Source organism: Littorina saxatilis, linkage group LG14 (genome assembly GCF_037325665.1).
Source record: "Littorina saxatilis isolate snail1 linkage group LG14, US_GU_Lsax_2.0, whole genome shotgun sequence".
Classification (NCBI taxonomy): domain Eukaryota; kingdom Metazoa; phylum Mollusca; class Gastropoda; order Littorinimorpha; family Littorinidae; genus Littorina; species Littorina saxatilis.
Genome location: NC_090258.1, coordinates 13207218 through 13232249, shown reverse-complemented (window position 1 = coordinate 13232249; position 25032 = coordinate 13207218). Strand labels below are relative to the sequence as shown.

General features: G+C 43.2%; 2 protein-coding genes across 2 annotated transcripts in view; both read left to right on the top strand.

Moving 5' to 3' along the window:
• LOC138947158 (uncharacterized) overlaps window positions 1-11771 on the top strand; it is a 43901-nt gene extending 32130 nt beyond the window's left edge. Inside the window, exons 12-14 of the mRNA XM_070318598.1 lie at window positions 2224-2352; window positions 9539-9766; window positions 11000-11771. Of these exons, the coding sequence (XP_070174699.1) occupies window positions 2224-2352; window positions 9539-9766; window positions 11000-11112 (470 nt within the window). The 3' untranslated portion in view covers window positions 11113-11771. The remainder of the gene's footprint in view (window positions 1-2223; window positions 2353-9538; window positions 9767-10999) is intronic.
• Window positions 11772-21210: 9439 nt separating this feature from the next.
• Window positions 21211-25032, top strand: part of LOC138947157 (uncharacterized) — a 38946-nt gene continuing 35124 nt past the window's right edge. The window contains exon 1 of the mRNA XM_070318597.1: window positions 21211-21345. Coding sequence (XP_070174698.1) covers window positions 21279-21345 — 67 coding nt within the window. The 5' untranslated portion in view covers window positions 21211-21278. The remainder of the gene's footprint in view (window positions 21346-25032) is intronic.

The following is a 25032-nucleotide window of genomic DNA, read 5'->3' as shown; positions in this document are numbered from 1 at the left end:
AAAAGTTGGGGGTGGGCGTTTAATTGGTACTAAACTCTTTACATGAGCGGTTCCTTTACTATACATAATAAGGATAGTATGGTCAGTGTTCAAAGGATGCGTTATTGCACAAAACGTCCATCTCTCTCTCACACACACAAGCACACGCACAAACAAAATTCTGCAAGCAAACCACGAAGGAAATATTGTTGTTTTATTGTATGTTATTGTCAACAAGTGTATAACTTAAATAGATAGTGATCTGTGGAACAGATTAATCCAGGTCTGCGGTGAACAAACCCAAATCAGCATTTTAACTTTAAGCAAATAAACGCATATCACAATCAGTTGTAGAATGATAAGTCACGTTTGTCTCGGAAACTAAAAAATATTTGTTGTCAGTGTGTAACCCAATGAGGGGTAACTGTGTACGAGGGATAACGTCTTGCCTTCAAAGGCCGCGATAGAGGGTAAACAAACACCAGTCTGTTCATTCGTTATGTTCTAACTCCTCGAAGTCGACCTCTCTATTCACTTCCAAATCTCGTCATGTCAAAACGATTTGCGTGAAGCGATATTACTACATTTAGTCAACCCTTCCAACTGACAAAATGAAATTGACCACACATATACTCCACAGCTGTATCACCGGCATTCATGCCTTGCGGACTTGCCGACACGTTCTCACAACAGAGATCGTTCAGAAAGTGACAAGCCAGTATAGCGCATTAGCGTACAGCATTTCACAGTTAAACGCGCGTTTTGATATTCTTTCTAATTTTCAGACCTTGCTTGTAATCCAAACATAACATATCTATGTTGTTGGAATCACGACACCAAAAAGAATCAGATGAAGTTGTTTTTAAAATACTGAACCGATCTTCATGAAACTTTACATGAGATTTCCTTGGTATGAAGATCTGTCCAGTAGTTTACTCACATATCGCTACACACACACACACACACACACACACACACACAATCACACACATACACACATACACACATACACACATACACACACTGACACACACGCGCGCGCGCACGCACACACACACTCACACACACACACACACACACACACACACACACACACACACACCAAGACCCTCGTCTCCATTCCCCGTCTATGTTAACACATGTTAATATCTAAAATTGACTAAAAGTAAACAAAACAAGAAATTCCTTCGAGGTAGGAAAAACACCCCCGTTGGTCAAAGGGAAATAACCATTCTCACTGCACCCATTCTCACTGCCACCAACTGAGAAGGTTATTTCCCTTTGACCATGAATATGTTTCTCTATAAGTCCTTGTAGAATCTTAATCCACCAATACCTCCCTAACCGTGTGTTTGACTGGTCCCAATTTTTGTAAGGACCGTCTCAGGAATGTATAGAACCTGTTCACCAAGTTTGGTGACGATCGGTCCGTTCATTCTTGAGATCTATATGCGAACACAAACACACAAACAAACAAACAAACACATCGACCGAAACCTATACACACCCCTATACCGGGGGTGTAATAAGACAACATGCACAGACTGACAACAACAAGAACATACAAGCCAGAGCACAGGTTGTTTTTCTTGACAGAGCACGACAACAGTTAACCAGTCTCGCTGTCTGGTTTGCGAGGAGCTGATGACCCAGTTTAAATACTGGCCTGAGAATTTTTATTTATTTTTTATTCTGTGCACCACACCGGGCTGACACGTGCGGGGCGATCGAGGTCACTGGGCATGAACATGATTCACGGATTTTTTTTTCTTTCTTCCCCACGGACTCCGCTTCTTCAGTGAACACTCGTTTTCATATGTTGTTGTTGTTAATATTATTATTGTTGTTGTTGCTGGTTGTGGTGTTGTTGATGCTGTTGACGTTGTTGTTTGAATATCTGGTCATATAGGGAAATTAAACAAAACTCATTTAATGTTAATGCTTGTTATATTTTCGTATGTGCCAGGAAACTGCATGTCACCCATTTTAATCGCTGTTGCTTACTTGTCTTATTAGATCTTGTGATTGGCAATCTGCCTCTTTCGGTAATAATGTGTGTGGGTTTTGAAAAACTATATACAATAGTACAGCAATTAACCAGTTAAGATTCCAAGTTCCCACACAATATGTTGATTATAGAAAGACACTATTTTTATTAGAACTATAGCACAATCTGCAAAGAAAGTATTTTTGGGAATTGTTGCTAGTTCATAAAGTGGGGAAGCATGTGTTTAATGTCTACAGAAATAGTGCAACAAGAGGAACAGAAAGGACCCAGTGTTCCCGTTATTGCTGGAGGTGCTGCTGCTGGCGTTGTTGTCATCATCATCATCGTCGTCGTCGTGGTTGTCTTTGTCGTCAAAAGAAGAAACCGTACGTTTTTAATGTTAAACTTTTGTGTTCCTGATTTAAACCGTGGTAGGATCACTCTTTATTTGTCTGTCTCCGCCTCTTTCTTGCTTTGTCTTATAAGTGCGAGTATGATTGTGTATGCGATTGTATGTGTAATTGTGCGATACAAGTGTATCTCTCTCTCTCTCTCTCTCTCTCTCTCTCTCTCTCTCTCCCACTCTCTCTCTCTCACACACTCTCTCTCTCTCTCTCTCTCTCTCTCTCTCTCTCTCTCTCTCTCTCTCTCTCTCTGTCTCACTCTCTCTCTCTCTCCAACTCTCTCTCTCTCACACACTCTCTCTCTCTCTCTCTCTCTCTCTCTCGGGGGGTGAGCACATCGCACGATGAAGCAAGACGTGTTTCTAGGTAGCTCTCGGATTCTTCTGTTAATTTTGACTGCTAACAAGTATTAAGGTATCGCCGAGTGCCAAATTTTGTTTCAAGGATGCGCTAGGCTCTGCTGATCATGCCGGTGCCAGACTCGGTCCCAAGGGCCGTCTGTGGAACATTTTATTGGCGTTTTCAATTTTTTATGGGCCGTAGAGCACGCAAAGCCACTGTGAAAAAAAACTAACAACACAGTTACCACTGAGCTTTTTCCGCTGCGCTGTGTTGACGCTACTGTTCACCGTATGCACGGACCATAACATAGCGCGTGACAGTATTGGCACAACTCACCTGGTTTCGTCAGTGGCATACCTTCATCGTTCCTTCCTGATGTTGGCTACTGCTCTCCGCTTCACGAGGACATTTCTTCCAACTTCTGCCGAAGGATCAAGATACAGACTGTCGCTTCGTTGCACTGGGCAGGTATTGTCAATTCCGTGTATCGCTGTTTGTTTCATCACCGCCGGCCTGCTGTTGGCGTGTGGCGACATCGAACCCAACCCTGGGCCGTATTACGGCAGGAGTGATAGGCACACATATGAAAGTGACACTTACCTTCATTCGCAGTCAAACCAGAGAGATCACTATGACCGGCAAGGCAACAGCAACCATCAGTACCACAGTGACCAGGACAGGGGACAGAGTAACGCGATGCAGAGTATTCAGTCCGATATAACCCGTACTCTCAAACAGGCTGTTGGCAGGATTGAGGCTTCGAACGCACACCAAGGACAAAAAATAGAACAACGCATTAAGAGCGTAGAAGACAAAGTAGAGAGAAGACTTACCAACCTTGAACACAAATATGATCAGCTGGCAAATGATGTTGGAGATCTCGCATCAAAATTCCAGACACTAGAGACAAAAAACCAGCAACTTCGAGGTGAGCTCGAAAGCTTAAGACAGAAAGAGGATTATCTGGACAACTCAAGTCGGAGGAACAATCTGATTTTTGTAGGACTGGACACAGTAAGAACCAGAGACCAATGTGAGTTTTGGGAAGAAAATGAAAAGAAGATTTTGGAACTTATACGCTACGGCATGGGAGTTAGGGAAGAAATAGATCTGGAAAGAGTGTATAGGTCTGGCAAAGTGACTGTTGCTAAGTTCCTGTCCTATAAGCAAAAGGAGTTCGTACTTTCACAGGCACGGAGCCTGAAAGACTCAGACATATATTGTGATGTGTACGTGCGTGAGGACTTTTCCGAAACAGTGCAGGAGAAGAGAAGACGGCTTCTGCCCACCCAACGGGACCTGCGGCAGAGAGGCTACAAAGCAACCCTGTCGTACGACAAGCTGATGACCAATGAAGCCGTCTTCGTCTTTGATGTCCCCAGCGGCAGTGTCATCAGGCAGGAGCGCTTCAGGCGGAGACCCACGGGACCAGCGCAACGCAGGGGAACCGACCCTCAACCGCCAGGTCACAGTAACCCCCCACGCACTTTGCAAACCCCGCCCCAACACCCAACACCTTCACCGACCCCGTCCCTACCCCAACCCTCACCACCACGACACCACACTGAGCCACCAGGCACTGAGCCACCAGGGATGCAGCCGACGACGAAGGAGTTCACGAAGGAGTTCCCACCTCAACAGTCATCGCGGATGGGAGGCGGCCACAGAGCGCCGCCCCCCGACCGCATGGAGCCCGCCCAACCCCACGCAGACGGAGGACAGCGGAGTCCAGTGCAGCGTGCAGACGGCGACCCACCCTACGACAGCCAGCGGGACCCGGCACGGGACTCACCCCAACACGCCCTCTCGTCCCACGACTTCCCAGCGCTGCCCCATCGGCCGCCCCAGTCCCCTGTTGCCAGCCCCTCCACCTCCAGCGCAGATGGCTTTACCCCCCTTTGGCGTGACGCTGACCATAGGGACCCCCTTGCGGGCAGGGGGCGGGGTAGAAGCTCTCCGACGACCAGCAGCCACCCTCACGACAGTGGCGGGCGCGGCGGGGATCTGGGTGGCGTACCGAGGGCACGGCTGGATGGCGGTGACGGAAACACGGCCACAGCCGAACCTCCAGGCGTGAAGACGCGCAGCAGGCTACAGACGGGCCCCACCTCTGGCCACGGCACCAAGACGCAGCGCCAAGGTCGTATCGACATCATGCTTGGCGGCGGCAACGGAGCGCCTGCTCCTGGGACGCAGGGTGATCCTGACCCCGGCACTCACCGGCGTCAGGGCCGCAGCGCCGACAAGCAGAGAGACAACAACAACACGTGACGGTGCGGCAACGATAGGCCAAACAGCGCACCGAGAGATAGCGCAAAGGGTATCATTCGTTTCCTGAGTTGGAACATCGATGGACTTGCAACGAAAATAGCAGACCCCGATTTCGTGAGTTATATACACAACTTTAACGTCGTTTGCCTAGTTGAAACGTTCCTGGATAAATCGTTCATTTTGAGTAACACGTTCTGCGACTTTGTAGTATTTTCGAGCTCGGCTGTCAAACTGACTGACAAAGGCCGTAGGTCAGGTGGGGTCGTTATACTGGTAAAAAAGGAAATAGCTAAATTATTTGATGCGATTGAGGTAACGTACGATCACATGGTTTGTCTCAAAATATCGAAGACACTGTGGAATCTGGACAAAGATGTTATATACTTAGCTGCGTATATCCCTCCCCAAACTTCACCGTACTATGATACCTCCCAAGCCAAATGTCACATTGAACAAACTGAACTATGTATGTTAGACATGTTAGAAAGATATGGAGAAGCTTACATCATCCTATGTGGGGACATGAACGCAAGAACTGGGTCCTTGCAAGCTATTGCTGACTCAGAAAATCAGTTAGACGACCCGTGCAACCATCAAGTTCTGTATAGTCCTTCTCGATTGTCAGAGGATCGGACAATTAACACGTTTGGCTGGGAACTCTTGTCGTTATGTTCTAGTTTTGGTCTGTGTCTGCTAAATGGTTTTTGCACGCCCTCTTCGTCTAAGCATTTTACATACATATCCAGACATGGAAATAGTGTAAACGACTACTTTATCATCTCAGAAGAGTTATCATCCCTCTGCCTGGACTTGACCGTCGAAGAGAGAATTGAATCCCCCCATATGCCGCTATGCTTAACACTTATAGGCCCCACCAACAAGAACACAGGGCAAACAGAAAACGAAACAAAGAAAGGGGTACGAGTTAAGATGTCATGGGATACACATAAAGAACATGAGGTAAGAGAGCTTATTGACTCGGAATCATTCGCTGGTAAACTCGAAGAGGCGGGGCAGATGATAAGTGGGGATATCGATGGATCAGTAAAGTTGTTCACCAGTGCCCTTAAGGAGGTTACTAAGCCAATGGAAATTACTGTTAAGAATGGTTCTGTTTCGGTCGGTGAGAAAAACAAATGGTTTGACTTTGAATGTCAACAGCAAAAAAGGTTGACACGAAAAGCTCTTCGAAGGTACAAGAAAAACAAAACAGCTCTTGACATGGAGAAGAGAACAGATAAAATCAGTTTTAAAGAATGTGAAAAAGAAGCAGAGCGATGTAAAACGGTATATTTAGATGAAAGGAAGAAGTACAACCAGCTGCTGAAAAATAAAAAGATTACATTTAAACAGAACAAAGTGTCACTTTTACTTGCCAGCATTCATGACCCTCAAAGCTTTTGGAGGGAAATTAGAAAATTCAAGAGAAAGGGAAGAAGCTCGCCTAGTATTAGTAAAGATGACTGGTTTAACCATTTTAACGGCGTGTTTAATAATTTAGCTGCTGGAGCGACTCCAGTTCAACAAACCGAGTTACCCGCGGAAGAGGTTCCGGACCTCGACATGGACGAGTTAAATAAAGATATATCTGAAGGAGAGGTAAGAGAAGCCATTAGAGGGCTGAAAAAAGGCAAAGCAACCGGTATAGATGAAATCCCAAACGAGTTGCTTCGCATCGCAGGTGATGATGTTACTACTTACCTGGTAGAGCTTTTTAACAAACTGTTCCGCACAGGAACATACCCAGCTGAGTGGGCCAAAGCCATTATTCACCCAATCTTCAAAAAAGGCAACGATGAGAACCCTGACAATTACAGGGGCGTGTCGCTGCTAAGCTGTGTCAGTAAACTGTATACTGCCATCATTAACAATAGATTGACTAAGTGGGCTGAAATGAACAATGTCATGTCTGAGTCCCAAGCTGGGTTCAGAAAAGGGTATACGACAGTGGACCATATTTTCACGTTATACGCAGCTGTAAGCAAGCAACTTAAACAACACAAGAAACTGTATGTGGCCTTTGTGGACTTTCAAAAGGCGTTCGACACTGTCAAAAGAGATGTACTATGGAATGTACTGCTCAAGATCGGCATTGGGGGCAAAATGCTTCAAACACTCAGAGCAATGTACTCAAACGTATTATCTTGTGTTCGGTGTAACTCTGACTACACGGCCTTTTTTGAGTGTATGCAAGGTCTCAAACAAGGATGCTTGGCAAGCCCAAGCCTGTTCTCTTTTTTGATTAACGAACTTGCGTCTGAAATGATTCTAAAAGGGAGGCATGGAATTCAACTTCTCCCGGGTGAAATTGAACTATTTATCATGATGTTTGCTGACGACATAGCATTGCTCTCAGTGACACCGGTGGGACTACAAAACCAGCTAAATATATTGCATGAAGTTGCCAACAGATTAGGTTTAAAGGTAAACAAAGAAAAAACAAAAGTGTTGGTATTTCGCAACGGTGGATACTTGGGGAAAAACGAAGCCTGGACATTTGGTCACGACAACATGTACGTTACCAACTCGTATAAATATCTCGGCTTAACCTTGACCACCAAAGTTTCCATCCAACGATGCTTTGAAGACTCTATTGTACGAGCTAAGCGTGGTGTTATCGACATTTTTAGAGTTCTGTGGAATATTGGATGTTATGATCTAAACCTTTTTTTCACACTCTTTGATACACAGATTACCCCCATATTGCTATACGGTTCAGAAATGTGGGGTTGTTTTGATTGCTCTAACATTGAAAAGGTACACATGTTCGCATGCAAACGGATAATAGGTGTTTCCCCTCAAAGTCCCAACTGCATGGTATACGGAGAACTCGGTAGATTTCCCCTATCAGTTCTCGCTGCTACCAGATGCGTTAAATACTGGTTGCGGCTAAATCGCCTCCCCAACACAAGATATGTAAAAATGGCCCATGTGATGATGAGGAACATGGCAGACAGAGGGACAGACAATTGGTCCGCTAGGGTCAGGAACCTCCTATGTGAAAATGGGTTTGGACATGTGTGGACGTACGGCTATGTCGGCAACGAAAAACACTTTATCAAGGCTTTTCAACAACGCCTAAAAGACTGCTTTATCCAGAACTGGCATAGTAAGCTGGAAGACAGTGAGAGGTATGACACATACAAATTGTTTAAACCTGATTTTGGAAGAGAAAGGTACCTTGACCAAATAGACAATCCATATATTCAAAAAGTGTTCACAAAATTCAGACTTGGGGTTTCACCCTTGATGTGCAACAAACAGAGATACTCTGCAAACGGTTCCCATGTTTGCCCACTTTGCAGATACCCTCACGAAAACGAGCACCACTTTCTTTTTAAGTGCCCAGTATACTCGGATATAAGAGAAACTTACTTGGAAAATGTCTTTGAAATTGGTCAACTCGAAAACTCGTCAATGCAGATACTACTAACACAAAACAAAAGTAGGTTGTGGGCACTCTCCCGGTATACATTTTATGCATTCAGGCATCGACAGCAACTGCTAGGCTAAAATGAATGTGTGTAAATGATTTCCGATCGATATGTTTCAACCCTTAGCACTGTATATGCACTTGTTCTTACTTGTCTCTGAGAGAGTATACATTGAAATGGAAACTCTACTCCCCCCTTGTACAAACACAACAGTGTGGTTTACAATAAAAATTCTGAGTTCTGAGTTCTCTCTCTCACACTCACTCTCTCTCTCTCTCTCTCCCTCTCTCTGTCTCACACTCTCTCTCTCTCTCTCTCCCACTCTCTCTCTCTCACACTCTCTCTCTCTCTCTCTCTCTCTCCCACTCTCTCTCTCTCTCACACACTCTCTCTCTCTCCCTCTCTCTCTCTCTCTCTCTCTCTCTCTCTCTCTCTCTGTCTCACACACTCTCTCTCTCTCTCTCTCTCTCCCTCTCTCTCTCTGTCTCACACTCTCTCTCTCTCCCACTCTCTCTCTCTCTCTCCCACTCTCTCTCTCTCTCTCTCTCTCTCTCTCTCTCTCTCCCTCTCTCTCTCTGCCTCACACACTCTCTCTCTCTCTGTCTCTCTCTCTCTCTTTCCCCTTTAACTCTCTCTCTCTCTCACACACTCTCTCTCTCTCTCTCTCTCTCCCTCTCTGTCTCTCTCTGTCTCAGACTCTCTCTCTCTCTCTCTCTCTCTCTCTCTCTCTCTCTCTCTCTCTCTCTCTCTCTCTCTCTCTCTCTGTTCTTCTCTCTGTTTCTGTGTCTGTGAGTTTGCTAATGTGAATGTATGGTTCTTTTGTTGTTGTGTGAATGTCTGTTTAACACATTCACCCTCAGATATTCTCTATTTGTGTCTTAAACGTTTTATGTGGCATTATGAATATGTCAATTAATTGTTATTCTCCTTTATCTTATATTTCGTTCGTGGGTTGCCATATTCCCATGAGGTTTTACTTTTATCATCGTCTCCGCTCCTCCTACACCCCACCCCTTCCCCCACTCTTAATCCTGGCATTTTAGGCAGCCTTTTATGAAGTTTTTGGATGAGGAAGAGTAATTCAAATTGATATTGTTTAAACGAAATATGATCTGCTTCAGAACATCCAACTTATGACAGACCAGGACAAAGAGGGAAGGGCAACCAGGCCCCGTTAAGTCCGTACACCGGTCTTGGTCAATTGGGTGATGCTCCATTTGCCATCAGCAACGTATCTTACGACGCTCAGACTGCTGACGGATTCGGTGTGTGGAGTGCTGATGATAACGTCAACCCCGAATCTTTGTATGCTAAAGTGGAGGAAGCGCCTGACGAGTTAGCCCCTCCGAGTAAGTTAGTCTGGAGGATCTCTCTCTCTCGCTCGCTCTCTCTCTCTCTCTCTCTCTCTCTCTCTCTCTCTCTCTCTCTCTCTCTCCCACTCTCTCTCTCTCTCTCCCACTCAAAATGTTTTTCCACGCACACTGTCTCTCTCACATTTGCTATGCATCTACTGTCTGGTGCAATGCCAGTGATGTTCATATAAAGAAAATAAACACACTTCACAAGAGAGGTGTAAAGTTATTAAACCGAGATCCCAATATGACTACTCAAGAAAAATACACTCAACTGAACATTCTTCCGCTACATCAGCAGTTCTTTTTAAATGCTAGTGTTTTCATGTTTAAAATGTACAACCATGAAACACCTTCATACATCCAAGACCTGTTTGAGCGTCCTCCTGGTAGAGCGAGGCTTTTGAATTATACGCTACCGCTCCCACGCATTGATTTGTATAAATCTAGTTTATCCTACTGGGGATCGCTTGTGTGGAATATACTTCCAATGTACTGTAAAACATGTCAAACCCTTTCATCTTTTAAAAAAAATGTTCGAAAATATCTTTGTCAAAAATAATTCTCTCCCTACGCTTTAAAATCATAACTGTTACTGCATAACATCTTAATCATCATTTTATTAATCAATGAACCACGTTATTATAACTAGTGTTTTGTTACTTTTAACCTGATTACAAATTCTTAGTTAATTAGTTATTCGTTTGGCTGTTCAATACATGTTATATAAATATATAATTGTAATGTATAATGTCATGTATGTCTAAAAGGGACAGGTTGGAAGATTAGGCATTGCCTAAAACCTTTATCCCTTTGTATTAAAGTTTTGAATCTGAATCTGAATCTGAATCTCTCTCTCTCTCTCTCTCTCTCTCTCTCTCTCTCTCTCTCTCTCTCTCTCTCTCTCTCTCTCTCTCTCTCTCTCTCTCTCTCTCTCTCTCTCGTTTATTGTTATATCTTGCGCATCTATTACCCTCGATAATACATCTTTTGTCTTGTCTTGTCTTGTCTTGTCTTGTCTTGTCTCTCCCTATTCCTCTCTTTCTCTCACACACTCACTGCCTCTGTCTGTCTGTGTGTCTGTGTGTCTGTGTGTCTGTCTGTCTGTCTATCTGTCCAGATGCTATGACAAGAAATGACTACCCTCGTGTTCAATCTAAATTCGGCCCTAATATTCTTTAGAACCAAAAGAGTGAGTGATGATAAATTCGAGCCATCTTTTTGTTGCAGCACCTTGCAGACCCCTACCGACCGTCGCAGCAACAGCACCCACAGACAGCTACCTCCATCCAGCTAACAGTCCAGATCACGGCTACGCCCGCCATGTTGCGTCCGAAATTTGATGGAGTGAGCAGCTGTGGTAAACTTAGTTTGGACACTTTGGTGTGATGTGGCAAAGAAAAAGAGCCTCTAGTTCACAGACAGCAAAAAGATAAGGAATAGCCTGATGTAACTGTACGAATATGGTAAAAAGGCAAAACCCGAAGATCATGGGCGATTTTCATCACCAACACTGAATCAGGGTTATCTTTTGTAGTTCGTGTTTTCTGCCATTTCTGCTGATGCAGGTGTAGATTAGTGTCAAACCAGCGGTTTTGAGACAGTTTTAAGGAGTACTATGATAAACAGATCTGTATTTAAGCAATTAACTGATATATTGCTATGAAAATGTCAGGATGTTATGCCTGCATGCCAGACGTCCTTCAGATAAAATATCGGATCATTAAGTTATTTCTTCAGATATTATTTAAACTTCCGGAAAATGTTCTAAAATCCGTCACAGGTTCATGGTTCTCTTACTGGAGTGGCGGTCAAGAAACTGCAGTAAAAGAAAAATCTCTGATCCGAATAGTGTGCCAGATAACCTTTCATGGCATTGATTGTTTGAACAAAATTATACGGGAATGAATGCTTTGTCGGGGTACGAAATTTATCGCATTAATGTTTTTGCTACGTTTATTATCTTAACCTTCGCCGGTCGTCGTGGGTCCGTGTGGACCCAGAAGGGATTGCAAATATCTCTTAAACCAGTTGGAATTTTTTAATAAGCTTTTAAGAATGCCTCAGACTCGTAAAAAGCTTTTATGTCCTAAAAGATCATTTAATATCAGCGAGAAGTAATAAGCAAACCAAGGTCAAATTTAGACTACACACGGAAGACATCGTGGGGCCGTGCGGACCCATGTTTTTCAAACTGAAGGAACTTACATAAAAACTAGGGAGAGAAATCACAAACCTTCAGATATTGGCTGTAAACATAATTTTCTACGATCTGTTTAATATTGGAGTTAATAAGCAAGTCGCGTGGAGCGAAATTAATACATAACAATGTGGGTTCACACAGCCCCACGACGTCTACAGTAGGGTGTGCACGTTTTTTCCTTTTTTGAGAAGCTTTAGTCCGTACGGAAATAATTAAAGTAATAATTTAATTTAATTACTTCTCGCGGAAATGTAACCACGGCGTCTACGGAAGGGGATGTACGTTTTTGCTTCTTTGGAAAGCATGGGTCTACGGAAGGGTAAGCATATTATTCCTTCTTTGAGAAGCATGGGTCTACGGAAGGGTATGCATATTTTTCCTTCTTTGAGTAGCATGGGTCCACGGAAGGGTATGCATATTTTTCCTTCTTTGAGAAGCATGGGTCCACGGAAGGGTATGCATATTTTTCCTTCTTTGAGAAGCATGGGTCTACGGAAGGGTATGCATATTTTTCCTTCTTTGAGAAGCATGGGTCCGCCCGGCCCCACGATGTCTTCCGTGTGTAGTCGATAACCCTGTCGGGCGAAGGTTAATCTCATTGGTACACAAGTAGAAGTTGAAAAAAAAACCCAGGCAAGTTCCTAATTGAGGTTGCCTCTTTTCAAATATAACTCCCTTTGTTAGAGATATAATTCACGTGGTTTTCTGCTGAAAAGGCGGGCGTTTGTTGCTGTGTGAGACACACGCACAGAGAACTATTCAAAATGTCAAACTTGTCTGTATTTTCTTTTTCTAACGAATTTGTCAGTCCTACACTTTAAGGTTTACAAGGCCATTTTTCATTTGGCTGAACTGTGTTTGGTCTTTCTAAATCAGATTGCCGAGAAAGAGGCGTTTTTGTTTGCCTTGAATTGTAAAATTACAGTGTAGTTTAGCTCTGTTTTCATTTGTTTTGTATAGTTTTCATTTGATGTTATAAAATTGTGTTTATAGTTCTTAGTTACTCAAACATGTTACTCAGAATTAGTTGATTTGCTTTTGATTAAGAAACATATTGCTTACTAGATGAATACCCGCTTCGCCGGGTAGCCGGCTTCGCCGGGAAGAAGTAAAGCCGAATACCCGGCTTCGCCGGGTGAGTGGCGCACCGTACGCCGGCTTCGCCGTCGCCGGGTGAGTGGCGCACCGTACGTGTTTGACGCCACACGAAGGAAAACTTCTAAAAATAGTAACGGGAATATGGATTGAGCGTTGTGGACAGTGACCTTCTAAAAATAGTAACGGGAATATGGATTGACGCCACACGAAGGAAGGGAGATAAACGCAAAACACTGGAGAAGATAAGGAAGAGTTACTGGTAATGGATCTGGGAAGATGAACAGAAAAACCAAAATCGGTTCAGCGCTGCGCGCTGAGAGCACGTGTTGAAAATTCTCATCGACCAGGTTGTGTCCGCGGGGTCTACCTGAATATGCCCACCAAATTTGAAGCAGATCCATCGAGAACTTTGGCCGTGTATCGCGAACACACACACACACAGACACAAGCCGTATATATATACTAGATGAATACCCGCTTCGCCGGGTAGCCGGCTTCGCCGGGAAGAAGTACTTAGAGCCGTACGCCGGCTTTGCCGGGTCCGAACAATGGACCCGCCAAGCTTAGGTCCCTCCCAGATTCGTGGAATGGGAACAGCACGAAAATGATTCAGTGGCCATAATGCCATTCCTGACCATATCGAGTCCCATCCTTGTCGACGAATGTAACCGTGTTAATCACCTTTGGAGGCAAGCTCCACTCAAACAGGATTGAGCAATTTAGAGCTTATCTCTAAGCCCTTTTGAACTGTTATGGCTTCTCAAAGGAAGGCCAGTACATACAAATACACAAAAGCCGCCAGACCACATCACAAACAGAACTGAACAATCCACAGGTGTTGCCCACATAGAGAGACACACACACACACACACACACACACACACACAAACACAGAGAAGCCGTATATATAGAGAGATAGATGACAGTGTATTTTTCGCGTGGCTATAAATTGATTCGACCTTTGCACTTTTACAGTGAGGATAATTTACGGGTCCAATTTACGTTCTGGACACTGCGGTGACCTTCTAAAAATAGTAACAGAACGCCGGGAATATCCGAAGATGCCCCCTCATACTATAGTGCACCATACGAAGGAAGGGAGGTAAACGCTGAAAACATGGAGAAGATAAGGAAGAGTTACTGGGAATGGTGAAATGAACAGAAAAACCAAAATCGGTTCAGCGCTGCGCGCTGAGAGCACGTGTTGAAATATCTCATCGATGATATTGTGTCCGGGGTGTAGCTGAATACGGTGTCCAAATTTGAAAAAGATCCACCGAGAACTTTGGCTTTGGTGTGTCGGTATGGGGGCCCGGGTAGCTGAGGTGGAATCAAAATCGGTTCAGCGCTGCGCGCTGAGAGCACGTGTTGAAATATCGACCAGGTTGTGTCCTGTCCCGGGTGTACCTGAATATGCCCACCAAATTTGAAGCAGATCCATCGAGAACTTTGGCCGTGCATCGCGCGCACACACACACACACACACACACACACACACACACACACACACACACACACACACACACACACACACACACACACACACACACAGACAGACAGACAGACAGACAGACACAAGTCGTATATATACATAGACTAGCAGTTAAGCCCGGCTTCGCCCGGGAGTAAGCGGAGCCCTGTAGCAATTCAAGACGCTCGCTATCCCATTATCATTAGCTTTACCTCCTTTGTTTGGATACAAAAAAAAGAGTTATCTCCCTTACCTTCTGGAAATTTCCAGAACTGTCCAGTTAATTTTTCATTCTTCATTTCTTTCCCTCATAGGAGCAATAGCGAGTCTCTAATATCACTGGCATGATGTGCTTGCTACAGGTGAACAGTAGGCACTGGACTGGTCTTGCACCATATAGGCTGTATTCAATAAATGGGAGGTCCATAATCTGAGAAAGGAAACAATGAATCAAGAAACTAAAACCCAGGTGCACATCTGCGGCACCTAGGGAGTGTACGTGCACACTATCTTGTTCCTGCCTCTTGCCATCTCAGAGGTATGGCGACCACAGACAGACACACACACACACACACACACACACACACACAGACACTCTCTTTTATTTAGATGTATAGATAGATAAATATATAGAAACAGTAGCCATCATTAACAATCTATGAGGGTTTGTACCTTTTCAACTTGATAATATAACAATGTTTGCTTGTTTTAACTTTATTGTATGCATTACCGTGATCATCCCAGATGGATATGTTCTAAATTCATGTGTTCGGGTTTTTGATGTCAAAGTGTTATTAGAAAAGTAAGAGCACATTATAAACTTGCAAGATTCCTTAATATTCATCATCACATAATTATGCAGACATTGTGACGCAAACATATGATTTGTGTACAAGCAACACGTAAGACGTATGTGTATAAATGACATACACAAATCATAAGTCTAAATTACACACTTGTGAGCTATTTGTGATTTAGAGAGCTTTCTCTGTGTTTTTCTTTGTTTTGTTTAAGGAATTTGCTTTCTTCTTTGTGTTTGCTGCATTTATAAGATGTAGTGCATTTTCTGTTTTTTTCGTTTGTAAATGTGTGGAGGGGAATTTACAGATATCAGTGAACATAATAGTTCTATGCGTAATCATCTTTATATACATGTGCTGTAAAACCAATATTGGAGCTTTCATATTCGAGAGTCATTCTTCAGTTTTGGTGACAATAGGGGTTGATCACTTTTGTAGCTTGATTCTTCACATTTAAAACAAGTAGCATTTTGAAACTGGATCAAAAATTATGAACATACAACAGGGCAGCTGTCATAACACGGAAAGTGGCATACGCTGTAGGGGTTTTGTTAAAAAATATGTAAAGAGAATTAAATTGATTTCTAAAATGGCCTCCAAAAGTTGTATTCCGACATTTACCCATTTTGTGGAATGCTTATGTTGATCCTGTCAAGCTTCATAATGTCAGTATGTGTGTTTCTCACAGTAACAACTGTCATGAATCGTTTCAAATAAAAATCAAATATGTAATCAGTTGCGTTTGTCTCAATTTTGATCATATATTTGAATGTTGCATGCCCGACAATGGTGTCACATGTTCTGCTGATATTTGAAAAGAAAATAACTGACATTTTTTGTGATACGAACATAGCATAAAAAGGACATTTCACCTTCTTTCCGACTCTTTTTGCCCAGTTGGTATAACTGCAATGAGAAGGATTTGATAGGTTGTTTGAAGTTATGGTGTCACCCATTCGTTGTGTCACAAATGTGTTTCACCCCCTCTACTGACCTGTACCTACGTCTGAGTCGCTGCTTCATATGATGTTTCATTCGAGAATAAAACCACCAAGGATGGCCTCGACTCGATCATCTGACTGCATTGTCCGAAGACAGCATGCTTCCAGTGCAGTGCAGTGTGGCCATAGCAGTGTCGTCTCCAAAGGAGGAGCAGCTAAGATGGTCATTGTAATCAACAACATGCGCAGGGAAATTTCCTTTATAACACATCAAGCATTCTGACAAAGAAGGCCCGCACATTCATCGGGTGCGGGGAGTCTGAAAACTCCACAACGGCACTGAGATGCAAGAAATAATACGCGGCATTACGACGTCGACATGCTTGCGAAGAGGAGATAGTAAATGGAAGTCACCACGTACGGTGGGCAGAAAACATCAAGCTTGTTATTTTGCTGTGATTGTGCAAGTAAAGGGATGATCTTCTCCCATTAAAGTCTAACCAGATCTTGGATGGGGTGAAGATTGTTTTTAAACGGGAGGGACTGTGCCTTCAACAATACACGGACAACACCTTTAAAATGCTGTGATTGTGAATACTATTTTTAACTCGTTTTGGGAATCCAGAGAGACTTTTTTGTTTAGTAAGGCAATTACGGGGTCGTGTTTGCCGAAACCCCCTAAGGTATACGAAGCGTAGCTCATTTCAGATATCTTGGAACTAAGTTTTCAGTAGGCCTATCCGTTTTTTGTTATTGTAAAACCTCCGACTAACGACCTTTTGTTCAGGGATTTGCATTGCTCGGTATATTATTATTTGTTTTCAAAAAAAGCGATTTTTCCTGAAAGCATTTGAATAAAGTCTTCACAAAGACTACCGAGTAAATAAACACATTTTCTTTTACGAAGCCTCCCAGACTACTGGGTTACCACGTGACAACGTGAAATGTCTTCATGTCTCCCAATGTTCTCTTAAATGTTGACATCCGTCCATTTGTGAAATATGAGACGTAAAGGAATGTTACTGATACAAAAAGCAATGTAGCTGGCGGTTAAAGCTTTACGGAGGAGTGTAACTTTGCTGTTTGTAACTAGTCAATATGTTTAAGTTACACCTCTATCCATCCATGGTATCGCGTGGTATCTTGTCGAAACTGGGTCAATGCATATGATGACGTCACTCGAGGCTCTGTCGAGAAGTTCCAAACATGATTTGACTCGCGAGATAATAGTGGTCTCATTGCCTTGTATTGATTCTTAGCGAAACACACAGCAACAGATGTGCAGTTTAAAAAAATAAAAGTGGAACATCCAGGTACCATTATGGGTTTCAAATGAGCTATACCTTAAAATAGCGCATTGCCAATCTAAAGTCCCTGAATATATGTGCACCGAGCTCCGAGTTTAAAATAAACTCTTTTCGATCAAGGAATGTTGTAAAGCAAACTTTTATTCACGTGTTGAAAAGGCCGGTGTAAAGAATTAAAGCATGCGAAGGTTATACTCACAGTGACACAAAAAGGAAGAGTGTGTTCAATAATGTGTGATCCGGAGGGTGAACATCTATAAACGGTAAACAAATACAGCGACAACGACAATGGCGACGATAACAACAGCGACAATAAACAACAGCAAAACACGAACAACAACACCAACAACACCATCAACAACAACAGCAATAACAACAACAATGACGACGACAATAACAGCATCACATATTTGGCAATTATGTAGAGGTTACATGCCGAGTCTCAGTGATTATCAAAAATAATGGTCGAAGTTAGCGGATCATGAAAAATGCGAGCTTTAGCGAGCTTTTTCATGACCGCGAACTGAGACCATTATTTTTGATAATCACTGAGACGAGGTGTGTAACCTCTTTATTCCTCCTTTCTTCAGTTATTCAAAGAAAAGAGGAGTTTTTTTGCGAAAGTTTGATCGAATCCTATTCTCTCAACCAGTCAACCTGCGCAGGCGATCGATTAATGCGCGGTTGTATAGTTCCGTGCAAATCATTCCATTCTGTTAACACTTCTTGTCAGTTTTCCTATTTTAGGCTAAAATCAAGTACACAGATATGCTGTTATTCTGCTGTGGCGGCAAAGGCAGATATTGTGTGTTCTGTATATGTTTTGGTATCGCTTAGGGTAATGTTTTTTCGTCAAATGGGACTAGCAGACGAACTTTTGCACCCGTGTTCCAACGTTAAAAACTGTATGAAGTTCAGTTTTCCGGGGAAAATAGTGTATGAAACCCCTTTATGTTGTTTAAATTGATGAGATGTGTGCATTTGGTTGCGTGTGATCTGTTTATTAAATGAAATATTGTTGAAAACTGACCGTCGGATTGCAGTCTGTTGTCGAAGGAACTGAGTGAAAAGAAGGGGAACTACTCTTGTCGCTAGACAAAGTATGAGTTACTTGCCTTGGGAAATTGCTTGTGATGAACGGCTTGAGCCACGGCAGATGAGATTCAGAAAACAACCGAACTCATGGATTTTATATGGAGATTCATGTGTTCAGGCCTGTAGTTGTTAATTTAAATGCGGTATGTTTGTATTGTTTGCTCCAGAGATGTATACTTCGTACATTAGAGCGTTCTGAACTTTTCAGTCGCAAAAAGTAGTACCGAAACAGAACAACCTCTCAACCCATTGCACTATCGAGGATTCAGGCTGTTGCTGGGTCGTTATTTGTTTGGTTGCTGGGTCATTATCGAAAAATAACTACCCCTACAAGTTTACAGAGGTAAAGAAGCAGAGGGGGGAATAATTGATTATACATCACTCGGTCTTGACTGCTACGTACATTCCTTAAAGAGAGGGAGAGGGAGAGACAGTGAAAGAGAGAGAGAGAGAGAGAGAGAGAGAGAGCGACACAGATAGAGTGACACAGAGAGAGTGACAGACAGGCAGACACGGATAGATTCACGGACAGAGGGGGGGGGAGGGGCCTTTTTACCCCATTAAAGGTATGCTTGTAGGTGAAAGAGAAGAGTCGTAAAGAGGAATATCACCGCCAGAACCACCACCAACACTAACACCACCACCACATTCACCACAAGGGAAAACCGACAGCTTCATCTGCACTGAAAGAATGGCGTGCTGCCATGGCTGCTATCCAACTGCGCAGTTAACGCTTCATAGAGCTGCTCTTTTCAAACACTGAACGACGCAAGCCAGCTACGACGCTTCTTGAAAAGATAACGACCGTCTGGGAACCCTGCTTTACCATTGAAGATATTTGAATACACACAGTCTTGATTTGACATGATTCACGCCTCACTGCAAAGATCAAAGGCACTCTCCTTCTCGTGAAAATATTTCGACTCTCAATCACAGATCTGGCCAGGCTTTTACATGGGATCAGAACATCCCTCCACTTGGACACATCCTAAAAATGTGACCCTCCACCACGAAATGAGTCGCATGTCACCTCACGCGGTTCTGCGCTAGGCATAATATAAGTCCGGGGAGTGTCTGGTAACAGTGTGAGGGTCACCTTAGTCACAGGCTTATAACTCAAACAGTTTGCGCTCTTTTCTGAAACGGGTTTCACCACTGGATAGAGCATAAAAAAGTCTTCAGAAAAATGTAAAAATATGAAAATCATGCAAACGTGACATGCGACTCATTCCGTGGTGGAGGGTCACAAATCAGCATCCTGGTTGTTTGCTGTGGTGAGTTAGAATTGTTGTGTGAATACATTACTTGCGAAACTTGGCTTTTGCAAAACAAGTTCATCAATCAATCAATCAATATGAGGCTTATATCGCGCGTATTCCGTGGGTTCTAAGCGCAGGGATTTTTTATTTTTTTTATTTTTTTTCCATCACAAATGTTCTATCGTAAATAGAAAGCATCAAGGTTGTTCATGTTTTGGGGTATGTGACCAAGTGGAGGTAGGGTCTTATCCCATGTAAAAGTCTGACCAGATCAGAGATTGTGAGCCGAACAGTTTTCACGAAGAGGAGTGTGCCTGTGAATGGTTGCATGTACACCAAGTTACTTCTGTGTCAGCTTTTAAAAGGAAGTACATTTATCAAATAAGGTCTTATGAATATGTGCATGTAATGCATGTAGTTACACTACACATACAACAGCGTGGTGGACTTTATATCAGCTAAATCTGTTGAGAGCAAATCATACTTGAGGAGAATGGTACTACATTAATGTTGCTGATAAAAGGAGTCAGGGTCTTGTGTGTCCAACGACTGTGACTTTTTTGTTTTATTGCTTTGGTTTGTTAGTCTGTTTATTTCTATGTATGTGTGCTAATTTATTGAGTTTTACTTTATGTAACCTCATTCACTTATATGGGGAACAAAGAGAGTCCACGATTAGAAATACTGCAGTCAGCAAATTATGTACTTTGGACATTTTAGTTTAAAATATCAACCAGAACAAAAACTAAACAGCAACAACAACAACCGCCGCTCAGAAATTGAACAATAGCAAGAACAGGTCACGTAATACGGGAGTTCCTTGGCATTGCTCCGGATCCTTCTGTGTATGGAAGGCGGAAAGGGTCCAATGTTCGAGCAAAAGGATCGAGTAAAAGGATACACACTTTTCGGAAAGTATGCATCCTTTCGGGAAAAGGTTAAACACATATTTTTTTCAAAAGGATCGATCCTTTTGCACGATACTTTTGCTCGTGTGTTTGACCCTTTTCGCCAGAAAAGGGTAAAACGCGAAAAATATGCATACGTTTTGGAAAGGATGCATACTTTCCGAAAAAAGATCTATCCTTTTGCCGTAGGGCAGGGCGGAAAGGGTCAAACACAAAAAGGATGCATACTTTCCAAAAAGTATGCATCCTTTTACTCGATCCTTTTGCTCGATCATTTGATCCTTTCCGCCTTCCATATCATTCTGTGAACGTCACGGTGAAAAGCTGAATTACGTGTTTACTGCAAACGAGTAAAAAAAAACTTCCTGGATTGATACCTCTTCTACAAAGTCTACAAACAGCAGATCGAGAAGTATTCGATTTCGAAATGGCCTCATTGCGGTCCCTTCTTGTGTTTTTGCTGGTGTATTTGGTCTGCGTGCCTTTTGCAGACGGTAAGAGTAGACCTTTTACTCCTTTATGTAATCGCTTGTCCTTCTATTGTTTATTTTGTTGCGTATAATTTGTTTTTCTATCATTATCGAGGAACTTGATTTAGTCACAGTAGTATTCCATGAACGTGTTATCGAGGGGTGGGCGGGGGGGGGGGGGGGGTGCGGGTCAGTTACATCAAACACGTACAAGTAAACACACACACACACACACGCACGCGCACACACACACACACACACACATCCACACACACACACGCGCGCACGAACACACACACGCACATACACACACACACAAAAAGTCACATGCACACACACAATACATACACACATCACACACACATACACACACACACACACACACACACACACACACACACGCACACACACACAATCAAACATCAAACTCTCCAAAGAAAAAGCAAAGACAGACACAGAGGGATCTGGAGCAATGCCAAGGAGCTCCCGTATTACGTGACCTGTTCTTGCTATTGTTCAATTTCTGAGCGGCGGTTGTTGTTGTTGCTGTGTAGTTGTTGACGTGATCCCTGTAAACGATTTCAATAATCCAACAAGTGATCCTGATTTTCAAGTGAACGGCCTTAACTGGCATATAAAAAACGCTCGCGCTGGACCCGAGTACTCTTCAGACTGGTTCGCTCCCCCAGTATGAAAGTTTTTGTCTTGTGCACGTTTAAGGCCAAATGATTGCTATGTGTGAATTACAGGCATTCCCTTTGCTATATAAATACATTGCATGCGAGCCGAGGATGTGCTTTACAAACAAACACATATACACACTCATACACACACAAACTCATGCACACACACATTCGCACACACACACACTCTCTCTCCCTCTCTCCCTCACTCCCTCTCTCTCTCTTTCTTACACACACACACACACACACACACACACACACACACACACACACACACACACACACACACACACACGAGTACAGACTCATGCACGCACACACACACACATACACACACAAACACACACACATACACACATACACACACGATTATAGACTCATGCACGCGCGCGCGCACACACACACACACACCCACACACACACACATACACACACACACAAACAGTAACACTAACACATGTACAAAAATCTTGAACACACACACACACCGCGCGAGAGAAAAAAGACTACAAGAGGTAAGAAGCCGGCTGGCTTCACTTCGCTCGTTCATAAAATTAGGTCGCGCAGCACGCGAACTGGCACTGACACGCAGCGTATGTGTGATCAGGCCCAGTGACGCTGGCTGGCTGGCTGTTCTATCAGCCGAACAGCAGTTTTATCCCACCGCCAATTCCGCCCACCGCCAAGAGTCGTTTTTGTGAATTATATCGCATTTAGGTCCCAGGTAACATTATGAAGTTTAATACGATCAATCGGACCTATTATCAAGTTAGTGTATCAACTTTTGAACGAACTGCGCCCAGTAGTTTCCCAGCAATAAGCTGTTAAGTCGAGACAGACAGACACACACACACACAGGCACACACACACACACACACACACACACACACACACACACACACACACACACAATTAAAGTCTGCTGAGCCCTAGTACTACCGTATTCGGGGATAAAGTTGTAATAACATTACACGGGAATTAATGTTTTAATTTGGGTGCGAAAATTGTTGCAATAATGTTTTGGCCAAGTTTACTTTCCTAATAAAATATTAAAAAGAGTGTTGACCGACATACATTCCCTGTCGTTTAGTTACTTCAACCACAACATTTTGAATGCTTTGGACGGGCGCAGTGGCCGAGTGGATAAGACATCGGTCTCCTAATCGGATGGTCGTGAGTTCAAATCCCAGCCGCGGCCGCCTGGTGGGGTAAGGGTGGACATTTTTCTGATATCCCAGGTCAACATATGTGCAGACCTGCTAGTGTTTTATCCCCTTTCGTGTGTACACGCAAGCACAAGACCAAGTGCGCACGGAAAAGATCCTGTAATCCATGTCAGAGGTCGGTGGGTTATAAAAACACAAAAATACCCAGCATGCTTCCCCCGAAAGCGGTGTATGGCTGCCTGAATGGCGGGGTAAAACCGGTCATACACGTAAAACCCCACGCGTGCAAAAACATGAGTGAACGTGGGAGTTTCAGCCCATGAACGAAGAAGAAAAAGAAGAAGTATGCTTTGCTATACAGCAGAGTAAGGAGATCCTCCGGACCCTCACTTTTCCTTGTCCAAGTCAGTGTAACTCGCCTATACATAACATCCATGTAACACCGCCGGGGTTATTAGGGGAATTTTTGTTGGAGACATTTTACTTTCGTGCACTGGGTGAATGGACCTTTCTTAATGTCAGTCGGTATTTTGACTGAGCGGGTGTATTTGGGTCGTTCTGCAGAGCTGACATCCAGGTATACATGAATTGCCACTCCTTCCAATGCGTATTTTCGTATCAAATGACAAACTGAATGTACGCTCTTAATATCTGTCATTTATCATCTATTTAGTTATTGATGGATCGAACATTACAACAACAAAATACTCACCGTCTGTTTCAAATATTCCAATTCACGTTTATGTAATTTTCCTTGTTTTCTATGTAACGTAAGTGATGTATTCTGAAATATTTGTGATGTAATAAACGTAGACAATGAATCTGTGCGACAATTCCTTTTTTCTTCTTTTTTTTCCAACAAGAACAACACAAGCAAACAATGGACATTATGAAAGTTGTACCTGCTTAAACATTTTTTAATTATAATAGTAAATAAAAAACGTTAAAATAATTTTTAAAAAACACACATACACACACATCATCACATCTCTGCAACAATTCCTAGTTCTATCTCCGCAGGGTAGGGAACTATTTTGAAACGGTGTTAGGAAACGCTACCGTTGCTGAGCTTTGGTTCAGTTTTGTGTGTTGCATGTAGTTGACTTATTTGTACTTTGTGGGAAAGTACCGATATCATATTTTGTAAACACAATATTTATGCTTGGACGAGAATGCAGGTGAACTTTCTAGTCCTGTCAAAACAAGTTGTTTACTAGCTGTTTTTAGTCGTGAGTTCGTGGTGTTCGCTCGGATTAAGTGCGTCGGCACCTTTGATGTACGTCATAGGGAATGTCGCTAGTTTAGTCCATGCACGGCTCGTATAATGTAGTTGTATCATGTTCGGTCTGGAATATTCTCGAGATTGAGTATTTACTATATATGCCAGCGCGATTTGTATGTAAAAAAGCTTCTACTTTGAGTTCTGCTACGATGTGCAGTTGTATGTATGGAATGCTAAATAAATCCTCGAACTCAATTTGACGAGTTGTTTTCTGTTGCTGCGAAGACGGGCGACGTAGAATAAAAGAACACAACTATACGACGTTTGAGAACTTGTGGCAATCTCAAGTGTCGTGTAACAATTGGGGGCCAAAGCCGATATCTACGTTTAACGCCAAGGGTTTTCCAGCAACAAAGACAGTCAAGACAGTCACAGGAGGTAGCCATCAATCGGGTGTATCCTGAGGGATCAGTATTGAGACTACGGAACCGTGGATTCGGTGTGACTGGTGAAGAGTTTGGTAATCGCAGCAACTCGGTACGGTGAGCGACGCCGGAGTGTATCGGGATTACAGAGGTTAGCTGCCGTTTAGACGAGACGGACTTCGTCGCGGAGCTAGTGCATTAATACTACGAAATAC